The sequence below is a fragment of the Cynara cardunculus genome, assembly GCF_001531365.2.
Source record: "Cynara cardunculus var. scolymus isolate 2C chromosome LG 11, CcrdV1, whole genome shotgun sequence".
Lineage (NCBI taxonomy): Eukaryota > Viridiplantae > Streptophyta > Magnoliopsida > Asterales > Asteraceae > Cynara > Cynara cardunculus.
This window is the reverse complement of record NC_037538.1, coordinates 3,190,560-3,205,796: the sequence shown is the minus strand read 5'-3', so window position 1 is coordinate 3,205,796 and position 15,237 is coordinate 3,190,560. Positions and strand designations below refer to the sequence as shown.

Genomic DNA, 15,237 nt, shown 5'->3' with positions numbered 1-15,237 from the left:
ATTAAGTTCTAACAAAATACTTAATATAACTCGAAGCAACCCGATGTCTAATCGAGTTGTAAAATTTTCAAACTGTAGGTATTGGATTGATATTGGGTTACTATTATTTGAACCCAACTCAAAGTAGAAAATTRTTTTAATGTGATAATGGTGTGAAAATAAATGATGTATCATAAATTAAATAAATAACTATAAGARTATAAATCGTAAATATTAAAAATATTTTTTCATAGTATATATAATATATAATAATATAATTAAGTCCAAAACTATTCAATATTGGGCTTATTTCGAAGGTATTGACGAGACGATTATAACAGTGTAACTTGTTAAGATGAACAAGATGAATAAATGGTATGAGAATGCTTCCTGAGAGGTTAATTTCGTTGTTAGATCTAATTTTAGTTAATATAAAATTATGTTTTTCAATGTGATAATGGTGTAAAACGAAAATTGAAAAAATAAATTATRTACTATAAATTAAATAARTAATTATAAAAGTATAAAATATAAATATTAAAAATACTTTTTCATATTATATATAATATATTAATAATATAATTAATTAAAAAACTATTCAATATTGGACTCATTTCGAAGGTATTAACGAGACGATTATAATGATGTAATTTGTTAAAATAAAAATATATTTTTTAAACATGTTATAATTGATATATAATTATGCGTGTTAATTTGATAAAGGTGTAAAATGAAAATTTTAAAAGGAAAGAATATAAAGTAAATTAATTATCTAATTACAGGGGTATGAAATGTAAATTTAAAATTAAAATTTAAAAAAATTCGGTGAATGTGAAGGTGTGAGTGAGGAAAGATGTGAGGAGGAGGGGGTGGGAAATGACGTAAGGGTGTGGGGATATCAACCCCCATATAGTTTTGTAATGGAGCAGGTAGCTTACTGCACATGGGTTTAATATATATATATATATATATATATATGTATGTGTGTGTGTGTCTGTCACGTATTTTCCATGCCATTTTAAACTTAATTTGGCTGATCACACGCATAAAGTTTTGATTTTTATATGAATCTTGAAAATATGGTGACAAAAACAAGAAATCTTGACTGACGCCTTGAATTAAATATGTTATAAGCTAGAGTTTTGAACACCCTTTTGCTGTGATCTTTGATTTTCTTATGGATCTCGAAAATATGTGACAGAGACAAGAAATCATGACATCACGTTGTGATTTTTATATAAATCTTGAACAAATATAGACATAATTTTTTCAATTTATAGGCTTTTTAATATGTAGTTTTTGTCAAAGATTTCTGTTTCTTTATCTCTTGAAACTACAAATCATGGCTTTTAATGATGTTCTAATTGCGACATCTATACAATAGGGATATGGCATGACTGAAACGAGTGGAGTTGTCTCGGTGGAGAGTCCAATTATGGGCCCTCGACACTCTGGTTCAGCCGGGAGGCTTATCCCAGGAGTTGAGGCTCAGATAGTAAGTGTAGATACCAGTAAACTTCTTCCTCCTAACCAGATGGGCGAGATATGGACTCGTGGAGCTAACATGATGCAAGGTATCTGCATCATTCTGTTATTCGTTTCACACTAAAAAACTTTGTATATTGAATATATTTTTGAATATATTTTGGAACAAAGAGAGTACTATTTGTTACTTTTAGGACATGTTTGGTTGGTTTCATTAATTCCTGTATGGATAAAGTTGTCTTTGTGGATTAATCTATATAGGTTTTTGTTGGGAGGGTTTTTCGTAGATAGAAGCAACGTGTTTTTCAATTGGGAGGGGTAAAACTTGGCTTTCTGCATAAAGCTCTCCCCTATAAGCTTACCGAGTAGGCCACTTTCTATGTCATTAAGCCACTACCACACACTCATGTATAGCTGATCGAATAAGATGTGTGTCCTATTAAGCTCATTCAGCTGCTAACAAATAGGCCCTTAGAGTCACGTGTCAGCTAGATATAGATCTGTATATATCGGAACTTACCCTCTGTCTGTAAGGGATCTTTTTGAAGAGACGAAAAACGGTTCCACATATTCTAACGGTCAGATTTGAACTTCTTTGGTTATAATTTCCAGGTTATCTCAACAATCCTCAGGCTACAAAGCTTACAATAGATAAACAGGGATGGGTGCATACCGGAGATCTTGGATATTTTGATGACGAAGGTCAATTATTCGTGGTTGACCGAATCAAAGAACTCATCAAGTACAAAGGGTTTCAGGTACAACATTCTTCGATCGATCCTATTTTAATCAGGTCTTTCGGATCTTTCCCATGTGCGCTAGAACTATACAGTCCTTAATCTTTGTTGATGCTTTTCAGGTTGCACCAGCAGAACTCGAAGCACTTCTGCTTTCGCATTCTGAAATATTAGACGCTGCAGTCATCCCGTAAGCCAAAAAGACGGTCTTCTTTTCGGTATTTGCTCATTCGTTTACATTATTTACCGTACAATTATAAAAGCATTTTTATTATGTGGTAGGTTTCCTGATGCTGAAGCTGGGGAGGTCCCGATTGGGTTTGTGGTCCGATCTCCAAACAGTTCATTGAACGAAGAAGATGTTAAGAAATTTATCGCAGAACTGGTAAAGATTTATTTGCATTGTTTCATGATCATTTTCCGAAAACACAGTGCTCACTGGAACGTAAACGATGTAGGTTGCACCTTATAAAAGATTGAGGCGAGTAACGTTCGTAAACAGTGTTCCGAAATCAGCTGCTGGGAAACTTCTGAGGCGCGAGCTTATTGAAAAAGTTCGGTCCAAAATGTGAAATTTTTTACGCAATGAATTCGATATTTGAGTTTCATGGTTATGCAGTTTCTGTAATGAAATCTATGTCAAAGAAAACTGAAATAATTAGAAGGATCGATTGATGATGTATTTGGTACATTTTATTTAGTTCGGCTTCAAAATGAAAATAAAATTTTGATTGAAACTCCATGGCCCATGGGTATCAAATTGGACCGAACCTGCGTTTGAACAGCTGGGCCGGATCCCCAATTGGGCCAAAACCAGAGAAGTAGTTGGGGACGTGGGGCTAGTGATTGGCCAAAAACTGGTCCTGGGTCGGGGAGGGCCGGGACAGTCCTTACTGGTCTCGGGTCTCAACAGATCCAGTCATAACCTATCCCATAACCGGTCCCGGTCCCAGATTTCGGTCATATAACAGGTCCTTACCGGTTCCGGTTCTTTGGTGGTCCTGTGTCGAGCTGGGCCTGTTTGGCCATCACTGCTTGGGGCCGATCAATGGTGGGTCGGATCTATATGAATGTCAAGTCCTTGTATTTATCTCGACTAATTTTAGGGTCCTAGAGAACAATAAAGAAATCTTAATATTTTTTTTTAAATATGAGCGGGTTATTGATTTTGTCTTTTTTTAATAATTTTTAATGAATTCGGTTTTTTAGCTAAAATAATTATAGAAACATGTGTGTGGCATGCGTCTCTTATGATATTGGTCTCTTTTGTTAACTTTGTTGCTTTATTTGTAAACTGTTATTTACCAATGATAGCTAGTAAGCGCTATCTGAAATAAGAGGTCTTATTAAAGTAAGCATCTCCGATTGGAGTAAGTAATAAAAAACTGTTTACCAAGTATTCTTGATTTGATGCTGACTAGAAAAATGACCATTATAACCCTATATGTGATGAAGTATTTAAACTAATGTAATTGTTTACCAAATATTATGTATGAATAATTGATGAAATGACAAAAATACGAATTTCATAATTGAAATATATTTAGACGGGAAAATAAATTGAATTTAAACATAATACTTGTCGCATAGATCTTAATTTGAAACATTAGACAATAACTGATTTGTAATCTGATCATGCAAACTAGTCATATATTCATTGTCTTGAGAACTCCACTGCATTTCATCGACTTCTGTTTCATTGCTTCTTTCATATTGTTCTTCAGCGACGGTAAACATGGTGTTCTTATCATGTTCCATGAATAATTGGTCTTGGATATTGTATTTCCTTATAAAGTTATGAATTGTGAAACAAAAACAATCACCATATCCTTATCTGTATTGGAAAAGGATAAGAAGTCATTTGCTTCAGGATTGAAAATCTTGCTTTTAAGACACCATACGTACGTTCGATAACATTTCTAAGTTGTGCATGAACATTATTGAACATTTTTTCTTTTGTTAATGCACGTTTACATCGAAAATCTACTAACCAGACCTCGTATTGCGATACGGAGTCATAAATCCACAGGTACAAGTATATGCGACATCACAAAGATAATATTCATCTGTAATTACATCTACAACTTAAAAAATATAGATTAATAATAATCTTTTAATGTTAAGAAAATGATACTTACTTGATGAAGAAAACGGAAATCCCAAAGTGGGGTTAAATGCAACTTCCCTCAAAACTCTAGAAGTATGTGTAATGTCTTCCCATCCACCCATATAAACATGAATATCATATTAAAATCACAAATAGTCAAAATGTATTGGTAGCATTCCCCTCGTTCTCTTCTTCTATACCTTGTTTGTTGATCACTAGACACAAACTAAACCAATTCTGGAAAGAGGAACGATCAGACATGCTTAATGAAAAAGGGGATAAGTAAACAAATTACCTCTTAATAGGGTAAGAGCTTTTTGTTGGGTAAGAGGCTAATAAGAGGCAAATAGACAACCCCTTAGATGATATTTTAATCTTTTTACCATTTTCTTTAATTATATGTTCAAAATTTAAAAAAAAATTATATATTTATATACAAACTTCTTCCATCTTTAGAAAAACATAAAAGATGAACTCTTTTTCATGTCTTCATTACGAACGAGCTCCCTCGTCTATTCCTGTCTTCCCCTACACCCCCTTTCTCCCCCATTAAAACTTACACTCGTTAATCAGAGGTGAATCTTATGTAGCACATAATAAGATACGACCATGACAAAGACAACATAACTGCTTGAATCGTTGTCGAGTGGGTAATCATAAATAATTCATCGGGGGTAGTTGCAAGCTCATTCCCATTCACCTAATTTAATTGGATTTTTTAATCAACAATAACGTATTCAATGTCAAATAGATTTTACTCCCTTCCAAACTTCCTTTTATAAATGAACTCAGGTTACGGTTACTCGATCTCACATTTCATGCACTTTTTTAGGGCATCTTTTACCATAGAAGATGTGGGCAGAGAAGTTGCCGTCTGGAAGGAAAGAATCAACTTTAACACATGGAATGTATTCAGTGGATAGTTCATGATAATATTTGATTTATTTTTCATAAAAGAATGAGAGAAAGATATAAACAATACTTCAAATGCATTTTAACTTAAAATCAGGGCCGGTCTTAGGATTTTTAATGCCTTGTGCGAAAATGCTAAAACATTCTCTTATGCCTATTTTTTTTAAGCCAAGGAAACGACGAAACATGTGATTTTTAAAGGGTTTTGAACTTAGTTAAGGTAGTGTCTCATCCTCACGCTGATTATCATGAACTAAGGGGAATGTATAAACCAAAACCCCAAATTACAAAATATAGAATGATAAAAGGATAAATCTTGGATTACGATCGTGCTTCCTTCTTTTTCGGTTTCCCTTTTCCAAATTGAAATTAACACAATAGAAACTTTATTTCAATATGTGGAACTTAAAAGACAAGGAAAACTATAATTAGTTTTTAACTAAAATAGTAAGCTACATCAAAAATTAGTGTCCCAGTAAGTAAAGAGTAAACTCAGAAAGTTACAAGTCTAAAGACTAAAGTCCAATGACCTATCTGTTAACAGCTTAATGAGCGTAACGAGGCAAACGACTTATTTTCTCAGGTATAGCTGGATGATATAGAAAGTGGCTTATTTTATAAGTTTTTTAGGGGAGCTTTATACATAAAGGCAAGTTTTTTTTTTTTTTTTTTTCCAAACATGTCACTGCCAATTAAAAAACACACTCCATACATCTATAAAACAACTCTCCTAAAAAAAAAAACTTTTCCAACCTATAAACAGATTAATCAACACATGTAGTTTTATCTATATAAAACTTAATAAGAAAAAAACCAACCAAACGGCCCATAAATCTAATGTGGTAATGCTAAACTTCAAAGTTAACAAAATGCAACATAACAATGATAAATTTTAAATTCATAATCTATGTCATTGTACACTGCAAAGAACACGTGCCCTATAATTAAGGCAATATCATAATATGTCGTTATTATTGGCGTAGTGTGCTTCAGCTATGTTGATACAATGATCTGCTCATATGCATTACAAATTTCAATTTCCAAATATTCCATTATGCAAGAGGAGACTCATTTTCAAAATGACAAAATTCTCTTAGCATTAGCCTAGTAGGTCTGTAACACACACAACCACATAAGAGACAACTTTATAATAATGAATTAGAAATGTAGATTTTTTTTGCAAAAATAATTAAAGATTAATGAATCATAATATGACTCATATAACAACTCAACAAGTTCAATCAACAATAGAAATCGGCCATCCGAGAATTCCATATTTGATTTTTTGAATTTAGTTTCATGATCGTTAATCGGCTAGAAACAAAACTCCATGCCTTGAAAATCGAAATGGTCGAACTCTGAAAATAATAGAAATCAAATTGAATTGTTGGATTGATAACGTTAACTGGTTCATGATGCACATTCAATATCCATCACTGTCAGGTCTTAGGTCTGTTTTTATAGTTAAAGACCAGTTGTCCAATTCATAAATTATTAAACCCAAAATTAATAATAGATGATAATTTGATGCCTTATATGATCACACGAGTTACACGTGACCAAGACCGGTCCTGCAATAAACTATTTTATTTTAAAAACATAAGTTAAAATCTATAATTAAAATTCCAATTTATAATCGCTAAAATCCATAATAATTCTCTAAATTTTCAAACCGCCACCATGTGATGGTATAGTATGGGTGCGGTTTGTAGGTATAAACTCATTGTGGGTGCTTCAACTAAAAACGCGACACGTGTAAGACCTCTCTCCACTATAAAATATCGTAAACCTCGAACGCTCGGTCTTCTCTCAAACCCTCACATTTCTGAGGCGTCGTCTTCCCTTTTTCTCCCTTCACTTCGACTCCATCTACACACCGGCCGGTGATTCTTTCGATTTCATCATCACCCAAGCCCTACATCGTCTACTTTCCGATCTCAAGGTACCGATCTGATAAGATATTAGGTTTACATGGTTTGTGTTCTATTTAATCTTTGATCTTGTTTCCGATGTGATTTCGATGTTGTTTGTTTGGTTTTAGATGGTGTCAGATGCGAGCAAAAAGAAGGCGCTCCAGAAGAAGGCAGCAGCTGCTGCCAAGAGAGGAGGCAAGGCAGCGGCCGCCGCCACTTCGGCTAAGGCGGCGGCAGTCGGTACGATGAACGGGAGCTCCAGTTCGGATAACTTGTCCAATGGGATGGGGTCTCTTGTGATTTCCGATCGTACTTGTACTGGAGTTCTTTGTTCTCACCCGTTGTCTAGGGATATTCGGGTAAGAACAAAAGTTTCAAATTGGATCTGTATTTCTGTAAATTGGGTTTTTTTTTCTTTCATGATTTGAATTGCTGTGGCATCTGGGTGTCGATGCATCTATTTATTTAGTTTGATTGAATTGAATGATAAATACAATACCTAGGTTTAGGGATTGGACAGACTGGGCATGGGATTGTCTGTGTTAACAAATATGATTTCTAGGGTTTTTAGTTTATATGATGTTTTGATTTTACAAGTTCTATAAAATACTATCATGTGCCTCCTAATATCAGGTTTAATAGTTTACAAATCAGGACCAAGGTTCCAAGAATCTTTTAGATTGTTAGTAAATGGCTGGTCATATATTGTCGTATCCTATGCCTTTTAATGTCATATCACATATGATCTTCCTTTCGCAAAAGGAAACTCAATTGGCTTGGTGCTGTTTGTAAGTTGTTCTATAGTATCTCGAAGGTGTAAATTTTGGAACTAGAAATAGTTTTGTTGTTTATAAGAGGTTTTACCGCAAGTGTTAGTGATTAATACATGGTTGATTCATGTATTGAACTTCTATGACCAGGGTAAATAGATAAAAATGCTTACAGTATTGCATTCTTTTTTCAGAAATACTATATGGTAATTGTGCACATACAAAGGGCACAATTACTGTTGATTAGTTCCTTGCTGCTGGTGCTTTTCTTTTGTTAGTAGCGGGATATCAACCTTGAAAATTTGTATCAAGTTTGCATATTATGGAATGGAACTTCGCTAAAGATTTTTTAATGTTTGGTATTTTTGCTTCCAAACGAGCTAGGGACCAAAATCAGGAGATCATGTTTTTGGAGGTGGAGATTAGGAGCAACTTTGTTCTTTTTTCAAAGTGATTTTAGAGCTGCTTTTTTTGTGGCAGGCAATGAATTTTATAGGATGCAATGGAAAATGCCTTGCCATTTCTTCAAATGGATTTTGATTTTGTTGTATCACCTTTTTTTTTAGTTCCATAATCATGCGATGCAATTTCCAGACATGATGGTATGTTGTATAGTCAAGAAAACAGCTTTGTTAAAACCCTTGGGATTTTAAGATGTAATCGGGAAACTACTTTGCCGGTAAATGCAGGTTTCTTTGGTGGACCATTTTGACATGAGATTCTTATTTAGCTGGTCTTCATTTTTTTCATAGTCCAAATGGAGTTGTTTCTGACCTTCAAAATTGAGCAATTTTGATGATTATCTGGAATTATTCAATTGAAACATAATTGTTGCATCTCTTGAGTTGTAGTTTTTGTTGTTGATCCTTGACTGTTTTAGGATATTAGGAATTGCATTTGCTCGACTTCCAAGGTTGTACAGACAATGTTGATGTTCCCATCGAAATGAAATTTATATTTTTATGGTAACTTTGGAGGGCATCTAGATTTTAGACACATGCCTAGACCCATGGTTTAGTTATCAGGGTGTTCTATTTGAACGATGCTAGTTGAACTCTAGAACATGTGTATTGCTAATTTTCTTCAATCTTGTTTTATGACAGCATGAGTCAGTACTGAGTTATAGTAGTCTGTTGATTCCCAACTGGGCAACTGCCTTCACTCTTCAAGCTGGCAGCTGGTTATTGATAATTTGTAACCCAATCTTTAAATTGTGATTGCAGATAGAGTCTCTGTCTCTTACCTTTCATGGACATGATCTTATTGTTGATACGGAGCTGGAGCTCAACTACGGGAGGTTAGCACCATTCACTTGGCATATTATTACTTTCTGCATGCTTTAACTACTTAATGTATTTATTTTAAGTTCGTGACCTTGTGTTTTCCAGACGATATGGTTTGCTTGGGTTGAATGGCTGTGGAAAATCTACTCTTCTTACTTCAATTGGATGCCGAGAACTTCCTATCCCAGAGCACATGGATATATTCCATCTCACCAGAGAGATTGATGCTTCTGATATGTCTTCCCTCGAGGCTGTGATGAATTGTGATGAAGAGAGGCTGAAATTGGAAGCAGAGGCTGAGCGCTTGGCTGGACAGGTGATAATGTGACCAAAAAAATAGCATAGTTAGAGCTTTTCTTATTTGGGCTGCATATTTGATTGTTTTCTAGCCACCTGGAAGTTGTTTTCTTACGGTGTATCTTATGATTCGTATTTGTTGTGGATTTAGGATGATGGTGGGGGAGAAGCACTTGAACGTGTCTATGAACGTTTGGATGCTATGGATGCAAACACTGCAGAGAAGCGTGCAGCTGAGATTTTGAATGGTCTTGGTTTTGACAAGAAGATGCAAGCAAAGAAAACACGAGATTTCTCTGGTGGTTGGAGAATGCGAATTGCTTTGGCACGTGCTCTGTTTATGAACCCAACCATCTTGCTACTGGATGAACCCACAAATCATCTTGGTAAGTTATTTGCTTTCTGAAGGTTTAAGATCACATTTTCTTGTGCATTTTATAGTAACTTGCCAGTTCTCAGTGTCTTGGTGGTGGCTAGAGGTCAAGGGGACAACCTCAGGCTATTTAGAATGTGTATTTTACCCCCCTTTCTTAAAAATAGACGATGAAATGCTTATTCTTATGATGTATTTCCAATGGATTGCAGATCTTGAGGCCTGTGTGTGGCTGGAAGAAACCCTTAAAAACTTTGAGCGCATACTTGTGGTGGTCTCACATTCTCAAGATTTCTTGAATGGTGTCTGTACCAACATAATACACATGCAAAGTAAGAAGTTGAAGATGTATACTGGTAATTTTGACCAATATGTTCAAACTCGGTCAGAACTGGAAGAGAATCAGATGAAACAGTACAAATGGGAGCAGGACCAAATTGCTGGTATGAAAGAGTACATTGCTCGGTTTGGACACGGGTCTGCTAAGCTTGCTCGTCAGGCACAGAGCAAGGAGAAGACTCTAGCCAAAATGGAGCGTGGTGGTCTGACCGAGAAGGTTGCTAGGGATAAGGTTCTGGTTTTCCGATTTGTTGATGTGGGCAAGCTTCCTCCACCTGTCCTTCAGTTTGTAGAAGTTTCTTTTGGTTATACACCTGATAACCTCATCTACAAGTGCCTTGACTTTGGGGTTGACCTCGACTCTCGTGTGGCGTTGGTGGGACCCAATGGAGCTGGTAAGAGTACACTGCTGAAGCTGATGACAGGGGAACTGGTTCCTCTTGATGGCATGGTGAGGCGTCACAACCACTTGAGGATTGCCCAATACCACCAACACTTGGCTGAAAAACTGGACCTGGATATGTCTGCTTTGTTGTATATGATGAGGGAGTATCCGGGAAACGAAGAAGAGAAGATGAGGGCATCCATAGGAAGATTTGGTCTGACGGGTAAAGCCCAAGTGATGCCGATGAAGAACTTGTCAGACGGACAAAAGAGCCGTGTGATATTTGCGTGGTTAGCGTTTAGGCAACCCCAGATGCTGCTTTTGGATGAGCCCACTAACCATTTGGATATCGAGACGATTGACTCATTAGCTGAGGCACTGAACGAGTGGGATGGTGGATTGGTGCTTGTTAGCCATGACTTCAGGCTCATAAACCAGGTGGCTCATGAGATATGGGTGTGTGAAAACCAAGCTGTAACCAGGTGGGAAGGTGGATTGGTGCTTGTTAACCATGACTTCAGGCTCATAAACCAGGTGGCTCATGAGATATGGGTGTGTGAAAACCAAGCTGTAACCAGGTGGGAAGGTGATATTATGGGGTTCAAGGAGCATTTGAGGACCAAGGCTGGTCTATCTGGTTAGAATGGGATGAGTATTCTGATAGGCTCCATATTATAGCAGCCAGGGTCAAGTCCTTATGATGGCAACATGGGGCAAGGATTGGCAGTCTGCTTTGCTGTACATGGTGAGGTGGACTAGGACTATAAAGAGGATGATGGGCTTTGTGAAATTTTGGGGGGCCTTGAACCTTTTTTGGTGGCCTCTAGGTTTGTTTTTCTTGCACTATAATATTTTGAACTTACTTTACCAACAAGAAACCAACTATTGATTGTTGCTACGATTTTATTCAAGAGTGTAATCACCAACTTCTAAGTAGTATTTGGATCTTATTGATTTCTATGTGCCACAATTGGAGTTATTTTATTATTATTTTATATGCTAAAATGAGCTCTTTATATTTMTGGGGTTCAATACAAGCCAAGTGGTTTCTTGATAGGATTCTGCAAACATGYTCTATCTGATTATGGGTTTATTTATAGCTTTGATGGAATTTGTATTCTTGTTTCCATTTCTTGATTATAAACCAACACCTGCTGGTAATCTTCAGCTTTGTATGGTCCTGGTTATTGTTGTTCGATTASAATCGACTCATATAATTAAGCCGATTTAGATCTGTTGTTGGATGACAGTTAAAACATCTAATAGAACCGAGTTGATGCAATTCCATCACCGTAAAGCAAGTTGGTACAAGCACGAGTTGATACAAGTTGTCCGGTGCAGGGGTATAAGCATCTTGAGTTGCTTGTACCTCTTAAGGCTCGTACCATATGCAACTTGTCCAACTTTATCCTAAACCTTGATTTTGTGTATAGGATCCCGAATTTGACAAGGGTTGCTACTTGTCTTGAATCGTACAGTTACCTTGTCTGTAAGACATACTTCTATACTTCTTCGACTCATAGATCACCTGTTGAAATGTTATCTAATCCGTTGATTCGTGGTATACCACAACACCTAGAAGGTTGATGTCAACTTGAAATTGCAATAAATAATCCAAATATGTTCTTTTGATTTCCATTCGTGGTTTACTTATGTCTGTTTGGTAGTTGCTGAATGGTTTGATACAAGATGATTAAGTTGTTCATGATGAAATTAGGGCGCTGAATAGTTCAGGGAGACTCGAGATACAAAATTATTCACAGGGTTCTAAAACCATTAAAAGCCATTTTTGAACCAATAGATGATTGAATCAAATTGGTTTCGTACAAATTAGTTCTGAAAATAATTTATGTCTGGTTTTGGTTAAAAAAGGCCTAGAGGATTTCCTTTTCTGGTTGTGTTTGATTTCATTTACTTGTCGTCTTTTGGTCTCAATCATGTAATGTAGGTACAAGTCATTTCTTTCTCTATTCTCATTTCTCTGAATCAATGTGATTCGTTCAGCACCTTACCTTCTCAATCATCTCTCTCTATAAAATTTACTGATTTCGTTTGATTTGGTGCATTTTAATAACATCTAACCGATCCTAATTCGACTAAAGTCATTTAACATGTAATCAAAACCAGTAATCCTTGTTTTGGTTGTCATTAAAAGAGTCTGATCAGATCATAAAGCACTGTTTGGTTGATTTTCCATTAAGTTCTGTCTGTGTTGATTAATCTGTCTGTATAGATTGATAATGTTTTTATTTGAGAGGGTTTTTTATAGATTGAATGAGCGTGTTTTTTAATTAGGAAGAACGAGTTCAAAAAAAAAAAACTTGCTTTCTGCATAAAGCTTTCCCATAGGTTACCAAATAAGCCATTAGTCTATATCATTAAACTACTATCAAACAGTCATGTATGGCTGACCGAATAAGCTGTAATTCTCATCAAACTGCTAATAAACATACCCCAAGTCAGTTAACCCTTTTAGGATTAGGGTAAAAACGCATTTGAGTAAAAGATGTATCTTATAATCTTTTTGATTTTGATGGCAATCAATGATCCTTTATACTAGTTGATTTGTTGACCATCAACATATGCTTCCAAAAAATAGCAAAAACCAAAAGAAAGAAATTGGGTCTTTCTTCAATTAATCCTAATGGAAATCAATCAAATGAAATCAATTTAAACCGAATGAGATTCAGCAACTTTCAACCTGGATCCAACCGGCATCATCATCCTCATCCTCGGCTCGATCTCTCAGCCAACATCCACTCGAGCTCCCGCGGCCTGCACGGGACCATGAGTGCACCCTTGTGGTTGAACCCGTACTCCTCGGCTGCTTTCTCCAACAATCTTTGAAACGCGGGTCGAGCAAGATACGCTAAAGGAACCACAAATCTCTTTCTAATTTCTTGATCAACATCAGCTGCAATGACAGCAAAATGGCCTTGTTTCACGTCTTCTGGCACCCTGGTGTTTCTGGGTGACCATTTCTTGGCTTGCAGAAGACTCTTTTGCAGCTTCTCTACCACCACTTTAAGCTTCAAAATGCCATTGCTTTTCATCACAAGGTTTTGTATATATATATTTCATGAATTTTGTTGAGCATATAGATTGTTTATATAGAGTGGTTGAGGAAGAAAAGACGAATTGAACCAACCATTGCATGTGCATGGAAATTGAAAGCCATGAATGGTCACTGTTTATGTGGAGTCACATCTCTCCATCAATATTCATTTAATTACCTCCAAATTTTAACTAATCTCATCTCTCTTTCTTAACCCAACCATAAATTAACACGCTTGTTAGTTCATGCAAATTCCGCTTACTCTTTATCTTTGAAACAACTCGTGATTTCTAAGCTCGTTCGTTATAAGCCTTAAGTTGTGGGTTACCAATAACTTTCACCATGGTTTTAACTCGTTTCGAACTATTGCTTTGGATTGTTAAGAGTCTTTTTTCTTCATAATCTTTTAAGATATACTTTATTCACACGTACATACATGTATATATACATACATATATATATATATATATATATATATATATGCATGTATGTATTTTTGTAAGACTAATTAAAGATTATGATGGCTCTGATTATTGATAGGTAGGGGTGCAGAGGGACGGATCAAGAATTGGGTGCAAGTGGGGAGTCGACGACTCTGAGATAAGCCAAGTGATCAAGTGGGGAACGAGGTTCGCGGATTGCGGAAGTGGGGAAGAGGGATTGTGGCTTTTATATTTATATATATATATATATATATATCACATGTGATAAGAGAACAGCATTTCCGCTCAGATCCATTTGTATAAAGACATATCTTGTCTAGGCAAATTTTTTGAAATGATACCCTTATTTCCATGTCTTCCAGCTACTTTATCGCCTACTTTGGATATTGGGTGGCGTTAAAAGCTTTGTCATCAGGGAAATCTCTTTCTACCGGGAATTCAAAAAGTTTTAGTGGCTCCCTTCCATGCCTCATTTCATAGGGAACCTCAAAGTGGCTCTATTTCATTATATTCCATCCATATCCCARTTCCATTCATTTAATATCCTTTTGGTGTCATTGACATAAGATATGTCATTTCTATTCTATCTCTTTCTATTTCTTTTCTATATATGGAAAGTTTCAAAATCATCACAAACCTCCCTTTTTCTTATATATATTTATATATTTGGGATCATGTGAGACCAATAGCTTTTTGTGAGACACCAATTCTCAACCCTTGGATTAGATTTACAATCGTCAGATCTGATAATTTATAAACGCCACAAGACTTCTCAATAATTACAAAATTGCCACATTACAACTTTAGACCATTAGATCTTTAGTTTATAAAGTTGATCAATGAACATAAATTGGTCTCATGGGACTCACGAAAAACTCTTGGTCTCACGTGAACCCAACCCTATATATATACATATATATATATATATACATATATATATATATATACATATATATATATATATATATATATATACTAGAAGGGTACTCGCGCAATGCAGCGAGATATATCGTGTTTTAATATTTCATTTTATTCTTTATCTCAGTCGATGTTATAATATGACTTTATGTGATTTTGAGAAAGCGATGATGTTTTTATTTTTGAATAAAATATATGTTTGACGATATCATAAAATTTTGACTAAAATATATCGATATTA

The 15,237-nt window shown here is 35.5% G+C and overlaps 3 protein-coding genes across 4 annotated transcripts in view; 2 read left to right on the top strand and 1 right to left on the bottom strand.

Moving 5' to 3' along the window:
* Window positions 1-2,934, top strand: part of LOC112522231 (4-coumarate--CoA ligase-like 7) — a 4,811-nt gene extending 1,877 nt beyond the window's left edge. The window contains exons 2-6 of the mRNA XM_025131332.1: window positions 1,364-1,553; window positions 2,077-2,222; window positions 2,324-2,391; window positions 2,484-2,586; window positions 2,660-2,934. Of these exons, the coding sequence (XP_024987100.1) occupies window positions 1,364-1,553; window positions 2,077-2,222; window positions 2,324-2,391; window positions 2,484-2,586; window positions 2,660-2,773 (621 nt within the window). The 3' untranslated portion in view covers window positions 2,774-2,934. The remainder of the gene's footprint in view (window positions 1-1,363; window positions 1,554-2,076; window positions 2,223-2,323; window positions 2,392-2,483; window positions 2,587-2,659) is intronic.
* A 4,104-nt stretch (window positions 2,935-7,038) lies between these two features.
* LOC112521030 (ABC transporter F family member 1) lies at window positions 7,039-11,581 on the top strand. 2 transcript variants are annotated; one of them, XM_025129660.1, is made up of 7 exons: window positions 7,039-7,162; window positions 7,262-7,492; window positions 9,127-9,200; window positions 9,292-9,502; window positions 9,635-9,869; window positions 10,069-11,018; window positions 11,115-11,581. In XM_025129660.1, exons 2-7 carry the CDS (start codon window positions 7,262-7,264, stop codon window positions 11,220-11,222), a joined length of 1,809 nt encoding a protein of 602 aa, XP_024985428.1. In that variant the 5' UTR covers window positions 7,039-7,162; the 3' UTR covers window positions 11,223-11,581. The 2 variants fall into 2 exon arrangements, with proteins under 2 accessions (XP_024985428.1, XP_024985427.1); XM_025129659.1 differs by having other exon boundaries at window positions 10,069-11,062; window positions 11,159-11,581.
* A 1,403-nt stretch (window positions 11,582-12,984) lies between these two features.
* Window positions 12,985-13,655, bottom strand: LOC112521933 (auxin-responsive protein SAUR19-like). Its single transcript, XM_025130939.1, has one exon. It carries the CDS (start codon window positions 13,631-13,633, stop codon window positions 13,307-13,309), a length of 327 nt encoding a protein of 108 aa, XP_024986707.1. The 5' UTR covers window positions 13,634-13,655; the 3' UTR covers window positions 12,985-13,306.
* Window positions 13,656-15,237: the final 1,582 nt, after the last annotated feature.